Below are 19,822 nucleotides of genomic sequence, written 5' to 3'. Positions count from 1 at the left end.
TTTCTCTCCTTAATTTAGGTGAAGAGTTCACAATTTTAAAAGAAAAAAAATCCTGCCACTTATGCTATGTGTCTCTCTTGACACCTTTCCTGGACAAGTTTCTCGAGGTAAAGGATAAGTAAATATAAGAGCTTCGTGCTTTTGTGCAAGTCAGACAAAAGCATGGGCCTTGGGACAGGATGTGATTGCTTTGAACATGCCACAACTTGCTGTAGGCACCTGGGTGTGCTCCAGGCAAGGAAAACACTCAGACATTTGGTACTGTCTGGTGGGATTGGGACCTTACTTTGTCATCTCTAAATAGGTGATGTTTGCTGAGGTTCTTGGGATGCTGAGAACACAAACCTGGACAGAGATCAGTGCAGTTTGCTGCTGTTTGCCTGTCCCTTTTCATAAGGGCAGAACTTCCCTCCATCACTGTTCTTTTGAGAGGGCTGCATTTTATGTTTGCAAGCAAGAAAAATTATTAACACCTGCTTTTCTCCATTGTTTTATGTACTATGAATAATCCCTGAAGTGAAGTCTACATTAAATGTCACAAAGGCAGCTGAATCGTGTTTGAATGAAAATGGGAAAGTGTCTTTGTTTGTGTCTTACAGGAAGAAAAGGCTTCTCTCCTGCATCGGACTCAGGAAGAAAGGAGAAAACGAGAGGTAAAGTAGCCTGTAAGCTTTGCATGCCCACTGGATTTTAACTTGATGTAACATTTGCAGTGCAAAGTACTTCTGCTGCAGTTCATACTTAGGTCAGGAATGTTTTGTTTCAGTTTGCAAGTTCTGTGTGGTCTTCCAGCGTGCTCCAATTGGCAAAACCCTTAAAGGTGTGTTTGACCCTCACTAGATTAAGCACAAGTTCTGCAATGGTTCCTCAGTTTTCAAGCACAATTAACTGCTTTTTTTTTCTTCCCAACGTGGGTGTACAATTATGGACCAAGTTTAAGTATGAAACTACGAGGATTTCACCAGCTAGTTCAGAATTCTGTGTTGTGCATCAAATTTATGATCAATGAGTCCTTACCAATGTATGTAAAAAGTCTTTGTGGTTCACAGACTTTTTTCCACACATCGAAGTAACCCGTTCTGTTGCTTAATTCTGTGTTCTGCAAAGCCAATGCAGAGGCAATTTACTGACATCTGTGTTTGTACACATGTGCACACAACGATTTTCTGTGGCACATTCTCACAAAATGAATGGCTCCTCTGAGAGTAAAATCAGTTATGGATTTTTAAAAACTGCCTGTAGCAGAATCTTAGCAGCGACCTCAGATTTAAAACCTTTGCAATTACGGGTCGCTAATTGACAATTATGTATTCTGAGATAAAACCCATACCTAGAGAAAAGGAGAACATATCTATGTTTTAGTTGAACCTTACATTATGGTTATGAAGAGATACTGCCTTGCTGTAATTGAAACTCTCTCCTGATTGCACTTTTACTGTAGATACTTTGGAGAGAAAAATAGCCTTTGGCCTATCAAAATTTTATTTTGGTCAATGCTTTAGATTTAATTACAGTCTCTGAGTATATGCTTATGCAGAGAAGTTGCTTTAGGAACCAGAGTTTCCAAGAAAAATGAAGTAGACCTTGAATAGCAATTTTGTCTGGTGTTTCTCGGTCACTCCAGGTTATGTTCTTAAGTTGGATGTGTCTTCATGGGACAATAAATTAGAAATCAAGGTTTTGTGAGTTGAAGGTTTGTGTGAACTTTTGTAAGTGTATTTTAATGAAATTTAGGAAAATATTTCTGTGTTTTGTTTTGCTTGGTGGCCCTCAGAATTAAAGGCTTGCTGTAGTTCAAGGATTGATTAGGTTAAAATTTCTCATTTTAAAGCAGGCTTCTCAGTCCTTGTACTTTTCCTTCCTCAGCCACTACTTTGTAGCTTTGGGTTCATGAGCAACTATTTACTTCCCTCTTTTATCCCCTAAGAATCTATATGGACATTGTTAGGAACATAATTACAGAAGCCACTTCCTGCAGATATTTACTGTGATGGGGTGTGCTGAGGGTGCTGTCAGGGAACCCTCCGAGTGCTCTTCCCATAGCACCTCCAGCAAGCTGGCTTTCAGTTCCTCAGAAAGTGAGACATTGTAAAGGAATGATTTTACCTACCCTTTCCAGCTGATGAGGAAGACACATCATAAAAAGTACTCACTTGGTATGTCTGGTTTGAAGAAGAGAGTAACAATTTTCATTAATTTCCATATTGTGCTCCTGAGCTTAAAGCTTTAAGCCTCATTTTCCTTTTGACAGAGGTACTGTCTCCAAGGAACTGATTTTTTTTGTTTGTTTTCCCCATATCTTAAGTGTGCCAGCATCATAATAATTTTATATTATTGGAATGAAAACAAATAAATGGGTCTTCAGTGTTAGCTGATCTATGCAGAAAGAGGAAAGCTGTCATAGAATTTGATGAATTCTTCAACACAGTATTAAAACTTTGTTTTATAAAATACATGAATAATAAAGTGATACAAAATAATACGATTTTTATTTTGATTTTTATGGTATTACATACTGAGTATTAAAAATTCTTTTGCAATATCTCAGTGGTAAATTTGCCCTTAAAAACTTGAAAAGCATTCCCACTGATCTATGTGTATTGGATACAAACATTAAAATGCTTTATTTAACTAATGATTGCTGCTTAATTTTTATTTAAAAAAAATACTTTTGAATACAAATATATTTGGTAAAATGGCAGAAATTAGAGTCAGTCCCACAATGTTGATTTCAGTTTTCTTGCTTTGTTTTACAGGAAGAAAGGCGGAGGCTGAAAAATGCAATAATAATCCAGTCATTTGTAAGAGGGTACAGAGACAGAAAACATCAAGTCAGTACTTATTTATTTATTTATTTAGAAAGATGTTAAACAGTTTTGCTGAAAATGAGACTTTCTAGTAATAATTTGATTGAAAAATCTTTTTGAATGTAAATAACTTAATTGAAAAATCTTTTTGAGTATATATTTCACCAAGTGGAAATTCTTTATTCCCCTCTTGACATTTTCATTTGAAACTCAATATTTTAGTAGATGGATGTATATTCTGCAAAGCATGGACGTGGCTGGAACTCAATGGGATCATGCAGTGTTTTTTTAGCTGATTAAAACAGATGAAAACCATTAGATATTAAGAGCTTTCACACACCACAGTGGAGCTTTTAATTTTTTTTCCCAGTATAGCTAAGGTGGTAGTTTGAGTCAAAAAGTTGTTCTTTCTAAGGTGCCATTGGGTAGATTCTTCTAAGAGAGAGTTTTATCTGTTTAAATTCTCTAATTTAAGCAAATTAGATTAAAATGTTTGGTGTGATGCTCTTGATAAGGAACAAATTTGTTGCATCTGAGTGACAGAATGGAACTGTGATACTGTCTGTATGTTTTGATCTCATAATAAATATGTGTTATCTCTGTTTTATTACTTGGCAACCTCTTTGGACGGGAAGCTGAAACGAAGGTTTTAAAATTTTGCATCTCTCTTTTAAATCATAGCTGTTATTGATACATTAATGCATGTTTTGTTTTTAAGTACTCCATCCAAAGAAGTGAATTTGATCGCTGTGCTAATTTGGCCCAATCTGGAGGAACCTTTTCCACTGCTAATGGAGCTAATTTGACTCTTCTAGTCCGTCAGTTACTCTTTTTCTATAGACAGAATGAGGATTCCAAGCGTTTGGTGAGTGCTGTTCCATACCCTGATCCATAGTACTTGTGTTTCATGCACTGTTAAAGGAGTCTTAAAAGATTTTGAAGGGATGCAAAGAAGCCTTTGTCCACTTAAATTAATTTCAGAGTTCTTTTTTTAAGAGTTCAGGCTTTTGCTGCTCTGCACTCTGCTGTTTTTCATTTAGGCACAAGAACTTAAAATCAGATTTTACAAGTGCGTGCACATACACGTGCACAAAATATGTGAAATGAAGCCTGAAAAATCCTGGGCATATTATTCACATTAGTTTTTTAAAAATAATATATTAAAATTTTAATCTTTAAACCATATTTTCCACTTAGCCCCCTAGTCATTCCTAAGGTGTTTGGGTGATTTTTTTTTCTCACTGTTGAATAATGCTGGCATATCAACTGCAAGGTCACTGCCAACTTCCCAAGTGTATGAGTTAATATGATTCATAGTGGCTATTGATAATGGACATTAAAGAATTATGACTATTTATAAAAAAAATATTAACAGATAACTTCATTCTAAGAGTAAAGTTATTTGTAAGTGCAATTCAGTCTTAACTTTGAAAGTTTAGTATTAGCAGTCATACAGATTATGTTGTGTAACAGTGGGGTTTTTTTCTACTCTGAACATGATTCAGTCTGAGTTTATGTTTTGTAAGTCCTCCAAAGGTATCTACAACAGCACTGAAGTATTACTGTCTGAGTTGCAGTAGGCAAAACAGTAAACTTGTGCGTGTCTTGTTGCAGGTATGGATGTGTCAGAATTTAATTAAACAGAGTTCTCAGTTTGTTAAGCAGTTGGATGGTCCAGACAGACTTACTTGCTTATTCCAAATAAAAAGACTGTTGGGGCTGTGTTGCAGGTAAATTCTTTTTTTTCTCTGTTCTGCTATGTAAAAACTGTTCAGAAATTATTCTGGGCACTTCTTTGTTTCTTTTTGCAGCAGGTGAAGTATTAAATGTAACTTTATTTTATGGAGAGGACTGTTTAATATGTGTGTGGGCCGTGGCATTGGATACTTGTCCCGATGTCGAACAGTGGAATGTTCTGTTGGCTTTCAAGTTCAACACGTGCCTAAGGGATGCTCTCCTAGGATAGGCTTAAGGATACTCTTAACTGTTTTCCTTAGCAGTATTTGTGGAAACCAGGTTTTCTTGGGAACTGATAGCGTTTCAAAGTTATTATCTGAGGTACACTTGTGTTTCGAGGATATGCTTTGGATACACGTTGTTCCAATACTAATATTATTTAAGATGCCTTTCCTCATGCTGTTTTGGGAATTTAGGGCATATTAGGAAGTTACAAAGGCATATTAATCAGTTACATTACTGGCTTCAGCTTTGCATTTGTTATTTGCAGTGGGAGGATCACAGGAGGGTAAATCTATTAAGGTGACTTGAATATCTGGCACCTAAACCCTAGGTTTAGAAAACAATGTATTTATTCTTATCAATAATAGGAACTAGTTATATTATCCAGAGCCTTAAAATAATTTTTTTTTAGAAAATTGTTTCATTTAAGTCACTGAACCTTGTGTTCTTATAAGTGTGTATACTATATGATAAACAGTGACACCAGAGACTAAAGAAGACTTGAGTGTTGGGTTTCAAAGTCCGTTTGCAGTGGGACACAGCTGTGGTGTCACTGCATTTAATTGTACATTTTCATTACAGTTGAAATTGTGTTTTTGTAAATGCAGCTATTAATGTGGATGGGGAAGAAAACACATTGTTAGGACGACTCTACCTATACACATCTCACACTAAATATCCTTTGAATTCTAAACAGGCTCTTAATCTTCATCATTTCTGTGGTCACTGATAGTTGTTATGTAAGCAGCAGTTGTTAAAAGGATGGAATTTTTAGTATTTCAGTCTGTAATCAAGGGTATCCTATTGTGTTACTTATGCATATGATGTTCCCTAGCATTTGTTCCCAGCCCATATTGCTCTGGGGCTTTTATGTCTTCATGAAAAAACATGAATTATCCTTTGCTTCTCTTCTAGTTCATGCAGTAGACCTCCAAACTTGCAAATCATTGAGAGAATTTAGTAGGATTTAATAGGATTTACAGGTAGAGTGCCATATTCATAGAAACCCTAAAATCAGTTACTATTATAAAGATGCCAACAAAAAGATGTAGCTAAACTACTGAGAACAGTTGGAAACCACGTAGAAATAAGTTAATTAAAGGTGAATGTGAAAGGGTTTTTGTAATTTTAGTTTTAAATCATTGTACATATGCTTGTGGTGAAATAAGAGAAATATCTTGTTGAATAATTTTAATTTAATTTCATTTATAGGCTATTGCAGAATTGCAATGATGACAGTCTGAATGTTGCACTTCCTATGAGAATGCTTGAGGTATTTTCATCTGAGAATACGTATTTGCCTGTTTTACAAGATGTCAGCTATGTGACATCATTAATTGAACAAATTTTGCACTACATGGTTCATAAAGGTGAGTAGATAGGAACTAGAAGTTCTGGGAAATACTCAGAAATTAAACAGGATGTGTAACACCTGAAGACCACGTTGTTTAATCACATTTTTGCTTTAACCACGGACACGATGAATGAAGTGCTGCGTACATTAACCTGTACACTAGATGGACACTGTGCTTGTAGTGAGATCACTGCTTGAGAAATTACTGCTTGATTTCTTTAGAAATTCTGTTTATAAATTGAATATTCTATCAAGTTATTTATACAGACATTTACAACAGATTTTGAGAGTGGGTGGATATTGCCTAACAAAAGTTTTAATGCAGTAGCTGTTTACACACACACACACACACACAGTTTCCCATGGACACATGCACACACTGTGGCAGATCTAAGCCTTAGTTTTGTAAAAGTTAGTCACTGTGTTGCAGTACTGTTCTCTACAAATATTACTATTCATTATTATTCTAAATTGGCATTACCTCTTCATCCTGCCGACACCACAGACACCTTAGCAAAGAGATGGTGACCTGGCTTTGATTTATATTGTTTGCTAAACTGCAATGAGTTACACCTGTGCAAACATACTGAAAGTTAATGAATTGTGTAGTTAGCACCAAAATTATGTTTTGTCTCAAAGAAACTTTTTTATTCTGGGAGTGTCCAAAAAAAATAATTTGCCTTTCTGATACAGTAGAGTTTGCAAAACTTGTGGATAGGGAGAAAAGACAAAAACATTTTGAAATAAATATCTCAGATCCAGCCTCATTGGTGTAAAATGCAGAAAGAGCACCTTCCAGTCTGTTAGTTGTTGGAATAATTCTATATAAGTTTTACAGTACATTCTGTAGACTAGACTATCTTATCCTGTTACTAAGGATTTGGTTTTAACTACTATATGTTCAAGTCACTATGAGAAAAATAATTACTCTTTTTGTAGCACATTTATTTTACTCACCCTGGCATAGCAAAAACTATAGAAGTATTTATGTTTGTCTCACTAACTTGTTATATAATAAATATATCTTCCAAAATGCATATATTTGTTCTTTTAGTATATGAATTCTCACAACTGGTATATGAAAGTTATTAAGATCACAGAATCATTAATTTTTTACTAAAGTGTAGCTTTCTGATGACTTCAAATGAAAACAAAAAGAAGCATTTTTTGCAGCTACAAATGTTCTGTCTCCAAATCATTTATTATGCTTAATTTGTAAAGAATCTGTTATCAGCTTTTATTAGTATATGTTTTTGCATATAATTTATCTTCCACATGTCTCTTGTCAGCATAGCTGTTATTCTTTTATGAGGACTTCCTACCTTTTGCATTGTATGCCAAGTTAGGTGGTCCCCAACAAAGGGTCTTAGACTGGACTCTTGATGATGTGACACTTATTTGTTGCATTTACAGGTGGTTCCTGTAGTTGTGAGACCTGGGTCTTAGTTTAGGAGTTCATTGAGCAAGGGGAAGTTGCTTTAAGAAGAATGAAATCGTGTGATTCCATTTGTACTTCAGTGAGACAAATACAAATTACCCTCTACACATCTTTATGGCATGGATGGTGTAATGCATTTTATTACTGTCTGAGAGCCCTGTTTTGGAAACAGTGATTGTATTCTTCAGTCTGCTAAGGCAAGGTGGCCATAGAATTGAGACATTCTGCCAGCAGGACTCTTGCTTATATGATGCAGTCCTGCTTCAGAGTAGAGGGGAAAATCTGTCATTTCTGGGAGAGTGGAAGGATAGAATGTGACTACAGTCACTTAAAGGAGAAGAGAACATCTTTTTCATAGGTCATTGTTTTAAAAAAATCAAATTATTCATTTCATCAGCAAGAGTTCATTGGTCTTTGAAAATCGAAGTGACTCTGAATGTTGATCTCTATGAATGATTTTATAATGGGATATTTCCAAAGAGGTTGCTGATATAGCCTGTTAATTATGTGAATATGACTTAGACTATTCTAAAATGTCTTCCTAAGTCAAGCTTCATACAATGGGTTGTAAAGTGTTTTTCAAGTTAATGTTAAATATAAGTTGTTTTGTAGGGAAAAGTAGAAAACTAATACTGTATTTTAAAAGTGATTTTTCTTACTTGCAGGCTACTACAAGTCGCTTTATTTGTTAATTAACAATAAGCTTCCCTCGAGTATTGAGTATTCTGATGTTTCTCGTGTCCCTATTGCAAAAATACTTCTGGAGAATGTTCTGAAGCCATTGCACTTTACATATAGCTCCTGTCCAGAAGGTGCAAGGTAAATAAAGATCACATTAGATATTTCTGTACTTATTTGCTATAGTCAGAGGTGCCTGGTTTGTTGTCGTTGAGTGTCTAGCCATTCTTTCAGTGCAGTTTGTTGATTTATTTGCAATAGTGATGATTTTTTGGTAATGCTGTACATCAGTGAAACAATGTAGTTTCAGGTGTGTTTAAGAAAAAGGCAGTAAAATGCTGAATGCTACAATAAACAGCACAGAGAATAGCAGGTATCTTGATACATTAGCAACACAGGTGTGGAAAAGCTTAGATGAGAGCAGAGATGCAGGGCAGCTGAAAAGAATTTTAGAGTTAAAAGGAACTTTGTGACAGTTGAGCTGAGGTTTATGGAGAGAAATAACTAAGGTTACAAGCAGAAAGAGTCAGGTATGTAGACAGAGGGAACAGAAATCAAACTCAGGTTGTATCATGTACAATAGTGTTTTGTGTTAAAGTAGAAATTTGTGTAAAGATTAATTGCACTTTTTCGGGTTTTTTTTGATATTATAAACAATGTGTATAATGTCAAAATAGTTTTTTGTGAGTTCATTTAGGGGGTAAAATTACATGTAAGATCATCAGGAAAAGAATTTAGTGTAAGGAGCCAATTTTTGAGAAATCTGAGAAATTTGGTGTACTAGGTCAGGATTAATGGAGCACACCTTTGCAGCCTTCTCGGTGGATGTGTGCAAAGTTGCAAATTGATCTATTACTCCCTGTGTATCACTGTGGGAAGTTTTGTCTATATTTTCCATAACAACAATTTTTCTTCTTTTCAGGCAGCAGATTTTTGCAGCCTTCACAGAGGAGTTTCTGGCAGCACCTTTTACAGATCAGATATTCCATTTCATCATTCCAGCGCTTGCTGACGTGCAGACCATTTTCCCTTATGAACTCTTTCTGAATGCACTATTATTAACAGAAAGTGGATGTTCAAGACGAAGTGATCAAGCCCCATGGCTTTTCTACTTTGTGTTAACAGTTGGAGAAACATATTTGGGTGAGCAGACTGGGTGGCCAGTTCATTGTTTGTTTCATATTGGAGTTAATACGTTATGCATTTCTATGACATGGTTCATTGCCAAGTAAAAAGGACAGCTCGTGGAGAAAAGTGTTGGAGAGATCTGTTTTATTTCCTATTCTTACCTTTTTCGGTAAAAAATGCACTGATTTGATAAGATTTGACATAACTTGTTTTGGTGAGGTATTTCTGGTAAAACATGTTTTATAGTTTGGTGTGATCTGGCTGATGATCTTTTCTTTCAATGTACATGCTGTAGGATCCCTTTCAGAGGAAGGACTTCTTGTGTATTTGAGGGTACTCCAAACTTTTCTCTCTCAGCTGCCTGTGTCTGCTGCTGGTACAAACTGTCAGGATGCAAACAGTGATTCTGAAGATGAGGATGAAGAGATCAGTAAAATGACAACCACGCTGGTAAGGCAGTACAAAATTTCTTTGAAAGAATTTGTGTTATGGCAGTAGCACAGATAGGCAAAAACATGATCACTCTTAAGTCCTGTATTTTTCTAGCTATGTGTAGAAGGGAGCATGTTTTCTCCTAAAAAATAGATGACTGTTCACTGTAAGCAAATGAAACTTGTTGCTTACATTAAAAACAAACCCTTTACTATAATAAGAGGTCTTAAACTACAGATAGTGTGTCTGCTGAAGGACAGAATTTTATTTAAAAAATAAGGGTTTAAACTTACCTTCTTTAAATTTGTATTTTACAGAGAATTTTTACTCTGCCTATTGTTTAATTCCATGATGATGCTAAGATATCAGGAAGCACACAAACCTGATATTCCAACTTAGTATTTTCTTCCTTTTTTTTTTTTTCTCTTGGAAATACAAGTTCAACTATAGGCTTTACCCTGTGGAATTAACTCTGTGTATATCCACTAACTCAAAAGCCCTCAAAGGGGAAACACCTGCTTTATGTAATAATGTATAGAGACTGTGCTATAAATAGAACTTTTTCACTGTAGTTTAAACTTCCTGCAGTAGAATAAATCTGTTCTAACTTTAACCTCCTAATAATTGTGTCAGGGCTTTGAACAACCAAAGTTAGATGTAGATTCAACAATCTTTCAGAAGATGCTGCCATTCAAAGGACTTGGGCAATGTGCAGGCTTTCCTTGTAGAATATGTAAAATTTCATCATATTTAGGGTTCATTAAAAAAAAAAACAATTGAAATTATTTTGCTTCCCTACAATAAGCTGGGAATTCTGGATTTTTGTCTCAGGCATTCTAAGGTTTCTTGGTTATGTGTTGAAAGCAAAAGCATACCAGCTCTTCTAAGAGATACTGTTCCTATAATGCCCACTTACATTTCATGGAAGGTGATGTACATTTTTGAAAGATGCAGCATTTTTAAGACATTGATTTGGAGAGTAACCTCTAAGGAAGAGCTGTGCTGCTGGGGAACACTTGCAGCCTGTTAGCTGTGAGTTGTTAGATGCCATGTGTTATTGATACCCCAAAATCTTTACCATGAGAGAGTGAATAAAATACTTAATTTGCCAGATACACACACTGTATGCAATGTAAATATTGGCAGATTCTACTCGTGCCTTAGAGATTTGTAATGTTTAAGAGCTGATTAGGTAAAAACAAAGCATAGATTTCTCTTTGCAGATAACTTACACTAATTTGTAAATTAGAAAAACATCTGCTCTAAGCAGTACTTTGAATAAATAATACTATTTATTGTAATATGTTTTTGCATGCTTCTCCTGTGAATTTTTTATGTATTCTGTATTTTCATGCATGCTTGTCTTAGGAAAAAAAAGATGGGTGGGTGGGGAACCCCTCTTTCTTAAAAATTTATACTTGGTTAACTTGCGTCTTTCAAGAAGCCAGACTGCTTTACTGAGTTGGGGGCAAGATAAAGATAGGAAATAAGGAAAAGAAAATGTTGAGCTTGACTCAACTCTATGCCAACAGAAAACATTCCTTTTGGCACACTTCTGGCACTACCCAGACATGTGTTGACCATGCTGAAGTTTGTTGCTGTTTGTTAACCCATGGATTATGAAAGTGAAATACTGTTTGTAAAGGAATTTACAGTCAACATCCATTTCTGGATTTCATGTCCAATGTTAACTGATATCAGTGGGAAGAGATGATTATTCACATATTTTATGCCAGTAAATGATTTTTCCTTATTGTACCCAAGTGTTACAGAACATACTTACATTAAAGGCAGTATTTCCAGTGGCTTAAGTGAAACATGGATGCCACAACCCATCAGTTACCTGCCTGGGGGTTTAACATGGCTCTTGGGTCTGATACTTTTAAGAATGGGATATACATGTGTGATTCCATTGTATTTATTGTACAAGAAAACTTCATGTTCTAGTAAAATTTAGAAATATTATTTTTTATCAAAAAGAGGATACTTGATCACTGAAAAAAATTAAAAGCAAACCTTTCTTTGATGTGTTTGTAGGGTGATGGGAGAATATCAGTTCAGTACATAACTGAGGAGTGTCTAAAGAAATTGGATACGAAGCAGCAGACAAACACTCTGCTGAATATGGTTTGGAGAGACTCAGCGAGTGAGGAGGTCTTTACCCTGATGGCATCAATCTGCCACACACTAATGGTACAACACCGAATGATGGTGCCAAAAGTCAGGCAAGTGTAAATAATAGTGATCTTGAACTGTAATAGTTTATTAGATAGACTTGTTTTAAATACCTTGTGGGGCTTTTTCTGTGTTTTCTTTTATGGCCAGCTGAAATAAATTAGATTTTTGGAATTTAAATCTTAATTCTCCACAAACCAAAGAGTGGATTCTTTGTTTCTTATTTTTCTCGTTGTTCATCGTGCCCTCTCAGGATTCTTGGAAGGATGTTATCTGTTCCCCTGTCAGAGGCAGTGTTGAGTGTAATTCTTGTAGAAATTGGTGTAGCTTGTTTTTGAAACATTCAGTGCTGTGAATTCCACAGTCTCTATCTCGCTGAGCACTGAAATCAACTTGTTCTCTTAGCTCTTTATAGCCAAAATATCTTGCTACAAATTAAAACAGTTCCTAGCTATTGAAAATCATTGTAGTTTGGAAAGGGCTTTGGCACCTGAGATGGAGATAAAGGACATGTTCACTTGTATTCTTTTACAAAGATTGCAAACCACAAATGCCAGAACAATGGGAGATTTTTCACCTTTTTATTATCAGCCTGAGCCACATGAGTATTAACACTGTTCTGGTGCAAGTAGTTTTGAGTAAGTATGTAGTTGCTGGTAGTAAAGTAAGTATTTAGGGAATGTTGTAAATATAATTCAAACTGCATTGTAAACAGTGATACAGAAAACTAATTAGGTGCTATCTTAGCCCGGTGGTGTTTATAGCTGTTAGAGGAAGTAAGATGTCAGTGAAACTGTGATTGCTCGATTAGGGTAATTAGTTCTTTGTAGACTAATTGCATTAGAGCAGGATGTGAGACCTGGAGATCATAGCACTACTTGAATTAGTGTGCCTGCTTTATTGTTGCACGTAGTACATTGCCTTGGATAGTAATTACTGAGCTTAAATGCATCACTGCTTTGACTTGAGGTTTGCTGGTGGACTGTGTGGAAAAGGGTGTTTAATGAATAAAGAAGTCACAGAACTTTAATTGTATGAGTATGGCATCTATTTCCTGAGAAGCCATATTGGGTATTTTCAATTATTTGTGATAAAAAGCTATTTAAAACATTGGATACTTTCAGGAGTTATGAAAGCTCTTCTCAACATCTTCTATTGGAAAGTAATTTAAAAATTTTAACTTTTGAATAGCTCCCAAATAGGTGATTTTTAGAAATAAGTGGTAGAGATACTAAGATTTGTGTCAGTGATACCAGTGGAATTACCTCCATGGACAAAATGAAGTTAAATTCACACAGATATTTGATAAATTGAAGTAGATATTTAGTTACTAGTTCTGAGTTCCAAGTCAACCATAAGTGTTGGGTTTTCCAAGGATTGTCATTTCAGGAGGTGTCAATCTTTTGTCCTATTCTCAGTGCATATTAGACCTAGTCTAGGTTACTAAGCAGCTATTCTAGACATTTGATGCTTGTTTTAAAGATAGTAAATATTGTGGTGTTTCAAAAAACAATTAAAAGACTTTTTGCCATTAATTTCCACTTTTTTAATTGCCTAATGATTTTTTTAATTGTCCAATAATTTTATCAAATTTAATAATAGACTTTTAAAAGATGCTACACTCGTTTCGAAACTAACTTTTAAATTACTTAATATTCAGAGTAATGCATAGCTGTTTAATTAAACCATGTAGAAATAGTTAAGTAAAAATAATTTATTTCAAATTACTTTTAATATCATCTAAGAGCTCCATAATGCTCTTTTACTTTCTATTTGAAAACAGGCTGGGTCAAATGGTTTAAAAGATAGAGTTGTTACAAAGACTGTTTATTTAACAGCATTTACAACTGTGATAGAAAACAATGATAATTAAAAACATAAAGGCTGCAAATCTGCAAAATGACATGCTAAATAAAGATAGTAATAATAATGGAAAATCATTTTTCAATAACTGTAAAGAAGATTAGGCTAAGATTAACACAGGCATTGGAAGGAAGAAAACAACAAGTATCTCTACATTCTTTTAATAGGTCTGAGGTTTTTTCCCTTCTTGAACAAAAGAAACTCATAATATAGACTTTTGTCACTCTGTTAAAGCTGAATGCTTTTTTTCTTGTGGCTTCTCAGTACCTCTGTGATTTGGGTGATTGATGATATTGTACAGTATAGTCTAAGGAGCACTGGTGTTGAATTAACTCAGTATTTCCTTGATTTTGCAACAGAGACCAAGAGAGAACAGGCCAAGGTACCCAAAAGTACAGTGTAGTTTTGAAAGGAGCAAGCCTGTAAAGTGCTTTTGTGACTCTCTACAGGAGGCAGTGGGATCCAGAGATGGATAGCTGTAAAAACACATTTCTTTTGGTTAGTTGTCAGAAATTCTGAATAGGTTCTGGAAATACACAGTCAAGCCCAGTTAAAGGAAAAGGTCACATTATAGAAATAACCAAACTATAGCTTGTGTTCAGTAACACAGATGAGAGGTGTAGAATAAAATCCTGATTGTAGAGAAGTCATTAGGAATTGTCCTTGTTTTCAGAGGGACAGAGCTTTTGTCTTTTCACTGTAAAGTTGATAGATATTATTGAGTACAGTTACTAAAAAGAAAAAACTTGAGTCTTGGAGCGTAGTTATACATTATAGAGAGACCTGCAAGGCATTTTTTCATCAAAATATACTTTAAATAAATAGTAAATTCTATTTCTGCAGAAGATTTAGGAGTGTAATGTAATACTTTAGACTTCAAGTCATCACAGCTGAATATTAAATAGTGATGGAAACTGTGCTTGTCCTGGGACGTGAGTCGCTGTCAGTGTGATCAGTGCCCCTGAGTGATCGCTGATCTGGGTTCAGCAGTTTCATACTGACTGTGTGTCACTACTATTTAATTAATATAACATTGCTAATCTCAAACCTGCAGTTCAAAATTGTTTGGAAAATGACATTCTGGTGTAATCTGAGCAGCCTGTGTTCATATGTGTGCTGAGATTCAGGCTTTACATGAAACTATTGGAGTAATTCCTTAGGGAATGTTCTGACACTGTGTTGTGTTTTTCTTAAAACCAGAATCATTGTATATGAAGTTTTAACTTATTTTTTTAAGCGTTACTCTATGTCCTTGGTCCAGTACAAAGAGAGGCTGAAGCATAAAGCAGCCTGAAGAGCAGGGTGGTTTGTTTAAGGATGGCTTTGCTGCTGCCTCGTACTCGGAGTTCTGGAGTGACAAAATCCGCTGCCGTGGCAGCAGTGACCTGTCACAGGCTGTGTGAGCTCCTCTCCTTCTGGTGTATTCTCTTCATTAACTTAAATGGTCTCAGTGGGAAACTGGGCCCAATTTATGACCCAGACTGAAAATTTTGCCTTTAACTAATTAACTTGTAGTGGTGCCTCAGCTAAATTAAGCTTAATGGGTCATTTAATCTGTCCCATTGCACAGGAGGAATTTGACACTTTTTTTAAACCAAAGGTGCCCAAAATACTGTTCTGGCAAGTACACATAAATCATGTGGCCTTTGTGGACAATTAGATACCTAGAGAGAGAAACAAGGTTCTAAATAAATGATCATTATGTACTTACTTTTGGGAGCAGATAATTTGATTTGGTATGATTAAAATTGATACTTAACAGAAATCACTGGATTGAATTTAACTCTGTCATAGCCTGTGGCTGAGGCAGTGTGCATTTTTTTCACTTGAAAGGAGTTTATCCTTTCTGGTATCAGAAAAATGGTTCTTCTCCCAAATGACAGTGCTAAATCTTAGTATTGGACTTTACAGAAAATCTATTAATGAGTCCGTTACATAAAACACGTTTAATGATGTCATAATAAAGAAGTTGGTGACATTCAGTGAGATTTTCAAGAAAATACAAAACCCCCAAATGGGAGGGATTTAAACTTTAGCCACTTGGTTTATTTTTAGAATAGTACAAATATTGAAAATTACCCCCCTGAGTTAGATTATAAAAATGTGCATAAAAAGAAATATTGTCTGATCTTTCTTATTTTTATTTTTTTTGTGGGGGTGATTTTTTTCTTCAAAAGAAAAAGTGATCAAGACTCTATGGACATTCAAGTTTTATATTAACTGATCTCTAAACTTTGTGGATTGATAGGGCTTTGTCTTCAGGATATATGAGAACTGTAATGTTCTGCAGTTTATCAGGAATTGTTATACTGTGTTATGTTAACATAGTTCTACCTGGAAGGGCTGTTTTTAAGCAGGTGCTCGTTTTTCTCTGCCAAGGGAAAAGACCAAGTAAGGTAGATTTTCACCTATTTTAATTCTCAAATGTTTATTTTTTACTTTTTAATTAATGTTTTGGGGTTTTATTCAGGTTTGGTTGGTTTGTTTGTTTGTCGTCCCCCCCCCCAGTGTGAAGCCAAAAATTTTGAGACTTTGGTACAGCCAATTTCTTCAAATTTTTCAGAGATATGGCTTTTCAAAGTCATCCTTGCATTTTGTGGTGGGTTTCTTTTTTTGTTTGGTTTTTTTATTTGCTTTTTTTTGTTGTTGTTGTTAAAATTGTTATCTTCAGCTTTGAAAGCCAATTTCTGTACTTGGAGTGGGAAGGTAGCAGTTTTTTTCTGCCATCTTTACTTTTGCAATGGATTATATTTCAGGTGAATCTGGTGATGCAAAACTTTTGTAACACAAGGCCCAATTCACCAGTTCTGTGTTTAATTTGCAGTTTCATGTTTATTTTCTGGTCACAGTACAGAAAATTCAGAATTGAAACTTTAGAACCGATGAATTCATCTGCTTCATCTTAACAAAATGGGCTGTAGGATACCATCTTCTACCAAATTTGCATTTTTGTATTTAACCAGATTTTCAGGAAAGGGAAATGTGAAAGTTAAATACAGTCAGCATTGCTGGAATCAGGCCATGAAATAGAGCAGTTGCTACAATTGGCTGCCTGCAGATGTGGAATAAAAATGGCTAAAACTTAGGCAAAGGTTATTATTATAAGGTGTTAAGGTTTGTCCTTTTTCCCCCTTCATTATTGCTGAATATTGCTAGAATGAAAAAATGAATTACATTATGATAGGTTCAGTGTCCATAACGTTTGTTCATTTCTGCTAAAACTATTACATAATTTCCAGGGATGATTGTCAAATTAACAAGTTTCCACTTGGAAACCGTATGAGACCTGATGGCACTGTGCCAAATCACTTTTCATTTCAAGTATGAGGCTGAAAACTAAAGGTCACTGAGGAAATTTCTCATTTTGGAAACCAAGACATCTGAGCTATCATTCAGATATTTAAATGTTAAAATACAAATCCTTATTTTAAATTAGCTAGGTATAATAAGCCCTTCCTTACATGAAAATGCATAATTTTCACCCAAATGTCAAAATAATGTGACTTTAGAAGGAAGTAAAATTCCCATGTATCAAATTCAGGTTGAATTTTTTCACCAATTCCACATAATTAAAATAGAACTTCATTTTACAATAAAACTTATCTTAAACTGGCAGTTCATTCATTCTCGAATGTTTTTAAGTCTTTATTGATATTTTACTTTTTTCCTTAATGAAATGTGTGCTTCCTTTCCTTTTGCCATCTGGCAAATTTTGATTTATCCACCTGGTCCATAATAAATATTGTGTTTTCAGGCAGGTGGTCTCCCCTCTCCACTCCCATTTTCCAGCCTCCTACTTCTTCTGTGTTTGGTCACAGAGAATTTTGATGTTAAAAAGCTACTGACCACTGAGAGGAGACATGGATCTCAGTATCTGTTTTCCTTTATTTATTCTAATAATAATTAGGGGACCTAGGAAAGTAGAAGTTAGAATAACTAACTGAATGTTGTTCTTCAATACCCAAAAAATGCCTGTTTAGTCAGTGAAATCCTGTTTGGTTTTCTAGAAGGCATTGTTTCAAATGATTTTGTCTCATATGTTGCTTCCTACAAGGGGAAAAAAATCAGCTGGGGGAGAATTTTTCACTCCAGGAAGCTTTTTCTTTCTCATTTTTAAAAAAAAAGTTTATCATGCTGTAATCATGTCTGACATAATATGGTTAAAGTCAGTCCTGTGTATAACTTACTGGTGAACTTACACATTTATTTTTACAGGTGTATAAACCATTTTCTGTCTACAGATGGATTAGTGTAGGTGTAGCTGTCCTGGCAGACATTGTTCCATTATGTTGTTCTATTTCTATCTGCCAAGCAGAGTATATCAGTAAAATTGCTACATAATTTTAAATCAATAGTTCTGACATAAATGAAGGTATTTTAATCTACCTTTTGCAAAAGTTGCTGTTTGTTGATGTCAGAAGAACCACAGAAGTGATCAGCTAACTAGTTTGGTGTGATTTTCTATATTAGAATTTAAAAAGTCCCAGATAAATAGCTCAAGAGTATATATTATTTTTATTACCGTGTATTGAATTCTGCAGGAGACTGCATACTTGGGTTCATATTGCATAGTTTGTTGCTGAATTAATGAAAGCTGTGTATTTTAAGTGTAAGGATTTATATGCTTGGTTTTCAGCTTTTGGGGCTTTCACCAGATTTGATCAGAATAAGAACTTCCATCTTGAAAAAATAAATTAAAATTGTTAATTTTTTGAGAAATGCTTGACAGAAAAGTTCTTACAGAAGCATTGTGTTTTGTGAATACGGTATTTCGGAAGACACAATTTATTTGAACTTCCTCTTGCAGGCTTCTTTATAGTTTAGCCTTTAATGCCAGATTCCTGAGGCATCTTTGGTATTTGATATCTTCAATGACTACACGAATGATTACAGGGTATGTATTGTGCCATTTCTGAAACTGAGTCTTTGTTAAAATAGAGCATATCTAGTGAAAAGGGAATGGGACAGTTAGAGGTATGATTACTTACCTCCTATGATTTCATAAAACAGAACAAAATCTTGGAAATTGGACAGTTATAAATAAAAAAAATACTCATTTAAAATAAGTTGAGTATTTTGTAGTTTTTGAAGTGCTTACTAGCATGAGTGTAACAAACACCAAAACCCCAAGTCCTTCATCCCAAGCGTGCGAATTTTATTTTGCGTACTTTGCCTTGTCCAGAAATTGGTGGTGGCAGAAACATGTTCCCAGGAGCTGAGGCACTGGACCTGCAGATGTATTCAGTGCTCACATGCAGACCAGTTAACTCTCCTTGCTTTGTGTCTCCAAAGTGTCTGCAGTCTGTAGCAGATAATGCCAAAGTTTATCCATCATGGAGACACTGAGATTTCAGTGACAAGAACTTGCAAAGAGTAACCTCATTTTGCAAGGATTGGAAGTAGGTATTTATTGGGAAGCACTGTTGTTATTTTGCTGTAGGAGCCACTACCATGTTGTTTTACTAGAATGCTGAAGGTAATATTTTGTAGCATATTTAATTAACCAGCTCTTTTATATTGCATTTTATATTTCAAGGTCTATGGTGCCACTCCTCCAAGTGATTTCAAGAGGCTCTCCAATGTCTTTAGAAGACTCCAGCCGAATTATCCCTCTCTTCTACCTGTTCAGTTCTTTGTTTAGTCATTCACTCATTTCTATTCATGATAACGAATTCTTTGGTGATCCAATAGAAGGTGAGTTTCAAGCCTACTAAATAGCACTGCTTTGCAAAATGTTTTAATGTAAGGCTGGAGTTCCCTGGGCAGTGATTTGCTGACATCCTGAGGAAGGCTCTCCTGGGCTGACTTGCTGGTGGTCCCCTGAGCACTGAGCTGTCAGCTGGCTTTCATGGTGATTGCATTTAGAAAAAATAGAAAAAAAATTGATGGTCTGCACATTGGGAACTGTAGCTTTACAGGGTCTGATATGGAAGTTATTAATCATGATAATTTTTAATGAGTTAGTGAAGAGAGTGAACTTCTTCTGGA

The 19,822-nt window shown here is 35.2% G+C and overlaps 1 protein-coding gene across 1 annotated transcript in view; it reads left to right on the top strand.

Moving 5' to 3' along the window:
• Positions 1-577: 577 nt before the first annotated feature.
• LOC103756424 (ubiquitin-protein ligase E3C) overlaps positions 578-19,822 on the top strand; it is a gene marked incomplete at its 5' end in the record, with an annotated part of 63,576 nt that continues 44,331 nt past the window's right edge. Inside the window, 11 exons of the mRNA XM_029961908.1 lie at positions 578-653; positions 2,757-2,831; positions 3,526-3,672; positions 4,422-4,537; positions 5,979-6,136; positions 8,224-8,377; positions 9,159-9,379; positions 9,660-9,814; positions 11,834-12,021; positions 18,642-18,728; positions 19,371-19,528. Of these exons, the coding sequence (XP_029817768.1) occupies positions 578-653; positions 2,757-2,831; positions 3,526-3,672; positions 4,422-4,537; positions 5,979-6,136; positions 8,224-8,377; positions 9,159-9,379; positions 9,660-9,814; positions 11,834-12,021; positions 18,642-18,728; positions 19,371-19,528 (1,535 nt within the window). The remainder of the gene's footprint in view (positions 654-2,756; positions 2,832-3,525; positions 3,673-4,421; positions 4,538-5,978; positions 6,137-8,223; positions 8,378-9,158; positions 9,380-9,659; positions 9,815-11,833; positions 12,022-18,641; positions 18,729-19,370; positions 19,529-19,822) is intronic.

The sequence above is a fragment of the Manacus vitellinus genome, unplaced genomic scaffold (genome assembly GCF_001715985.3).
Source record: "Manacus vitellinus isolate BGI_N305 unplaced genomic scaffold, ASM171598v3 scaffold_3_pilon, whole genome shotgun sequence".
Taxonomy (NCBI): Eukaryota; Metazoa; Chordata; class Aves; order Passeriformes; family Pipridae; genus Manacus; species Manacus vitellinus.
The sequence above is the reverse complement of the archived record's forward strand: the minus strand, read 5'-3'. Positions and strand labels throughout refer to the sequence as shown.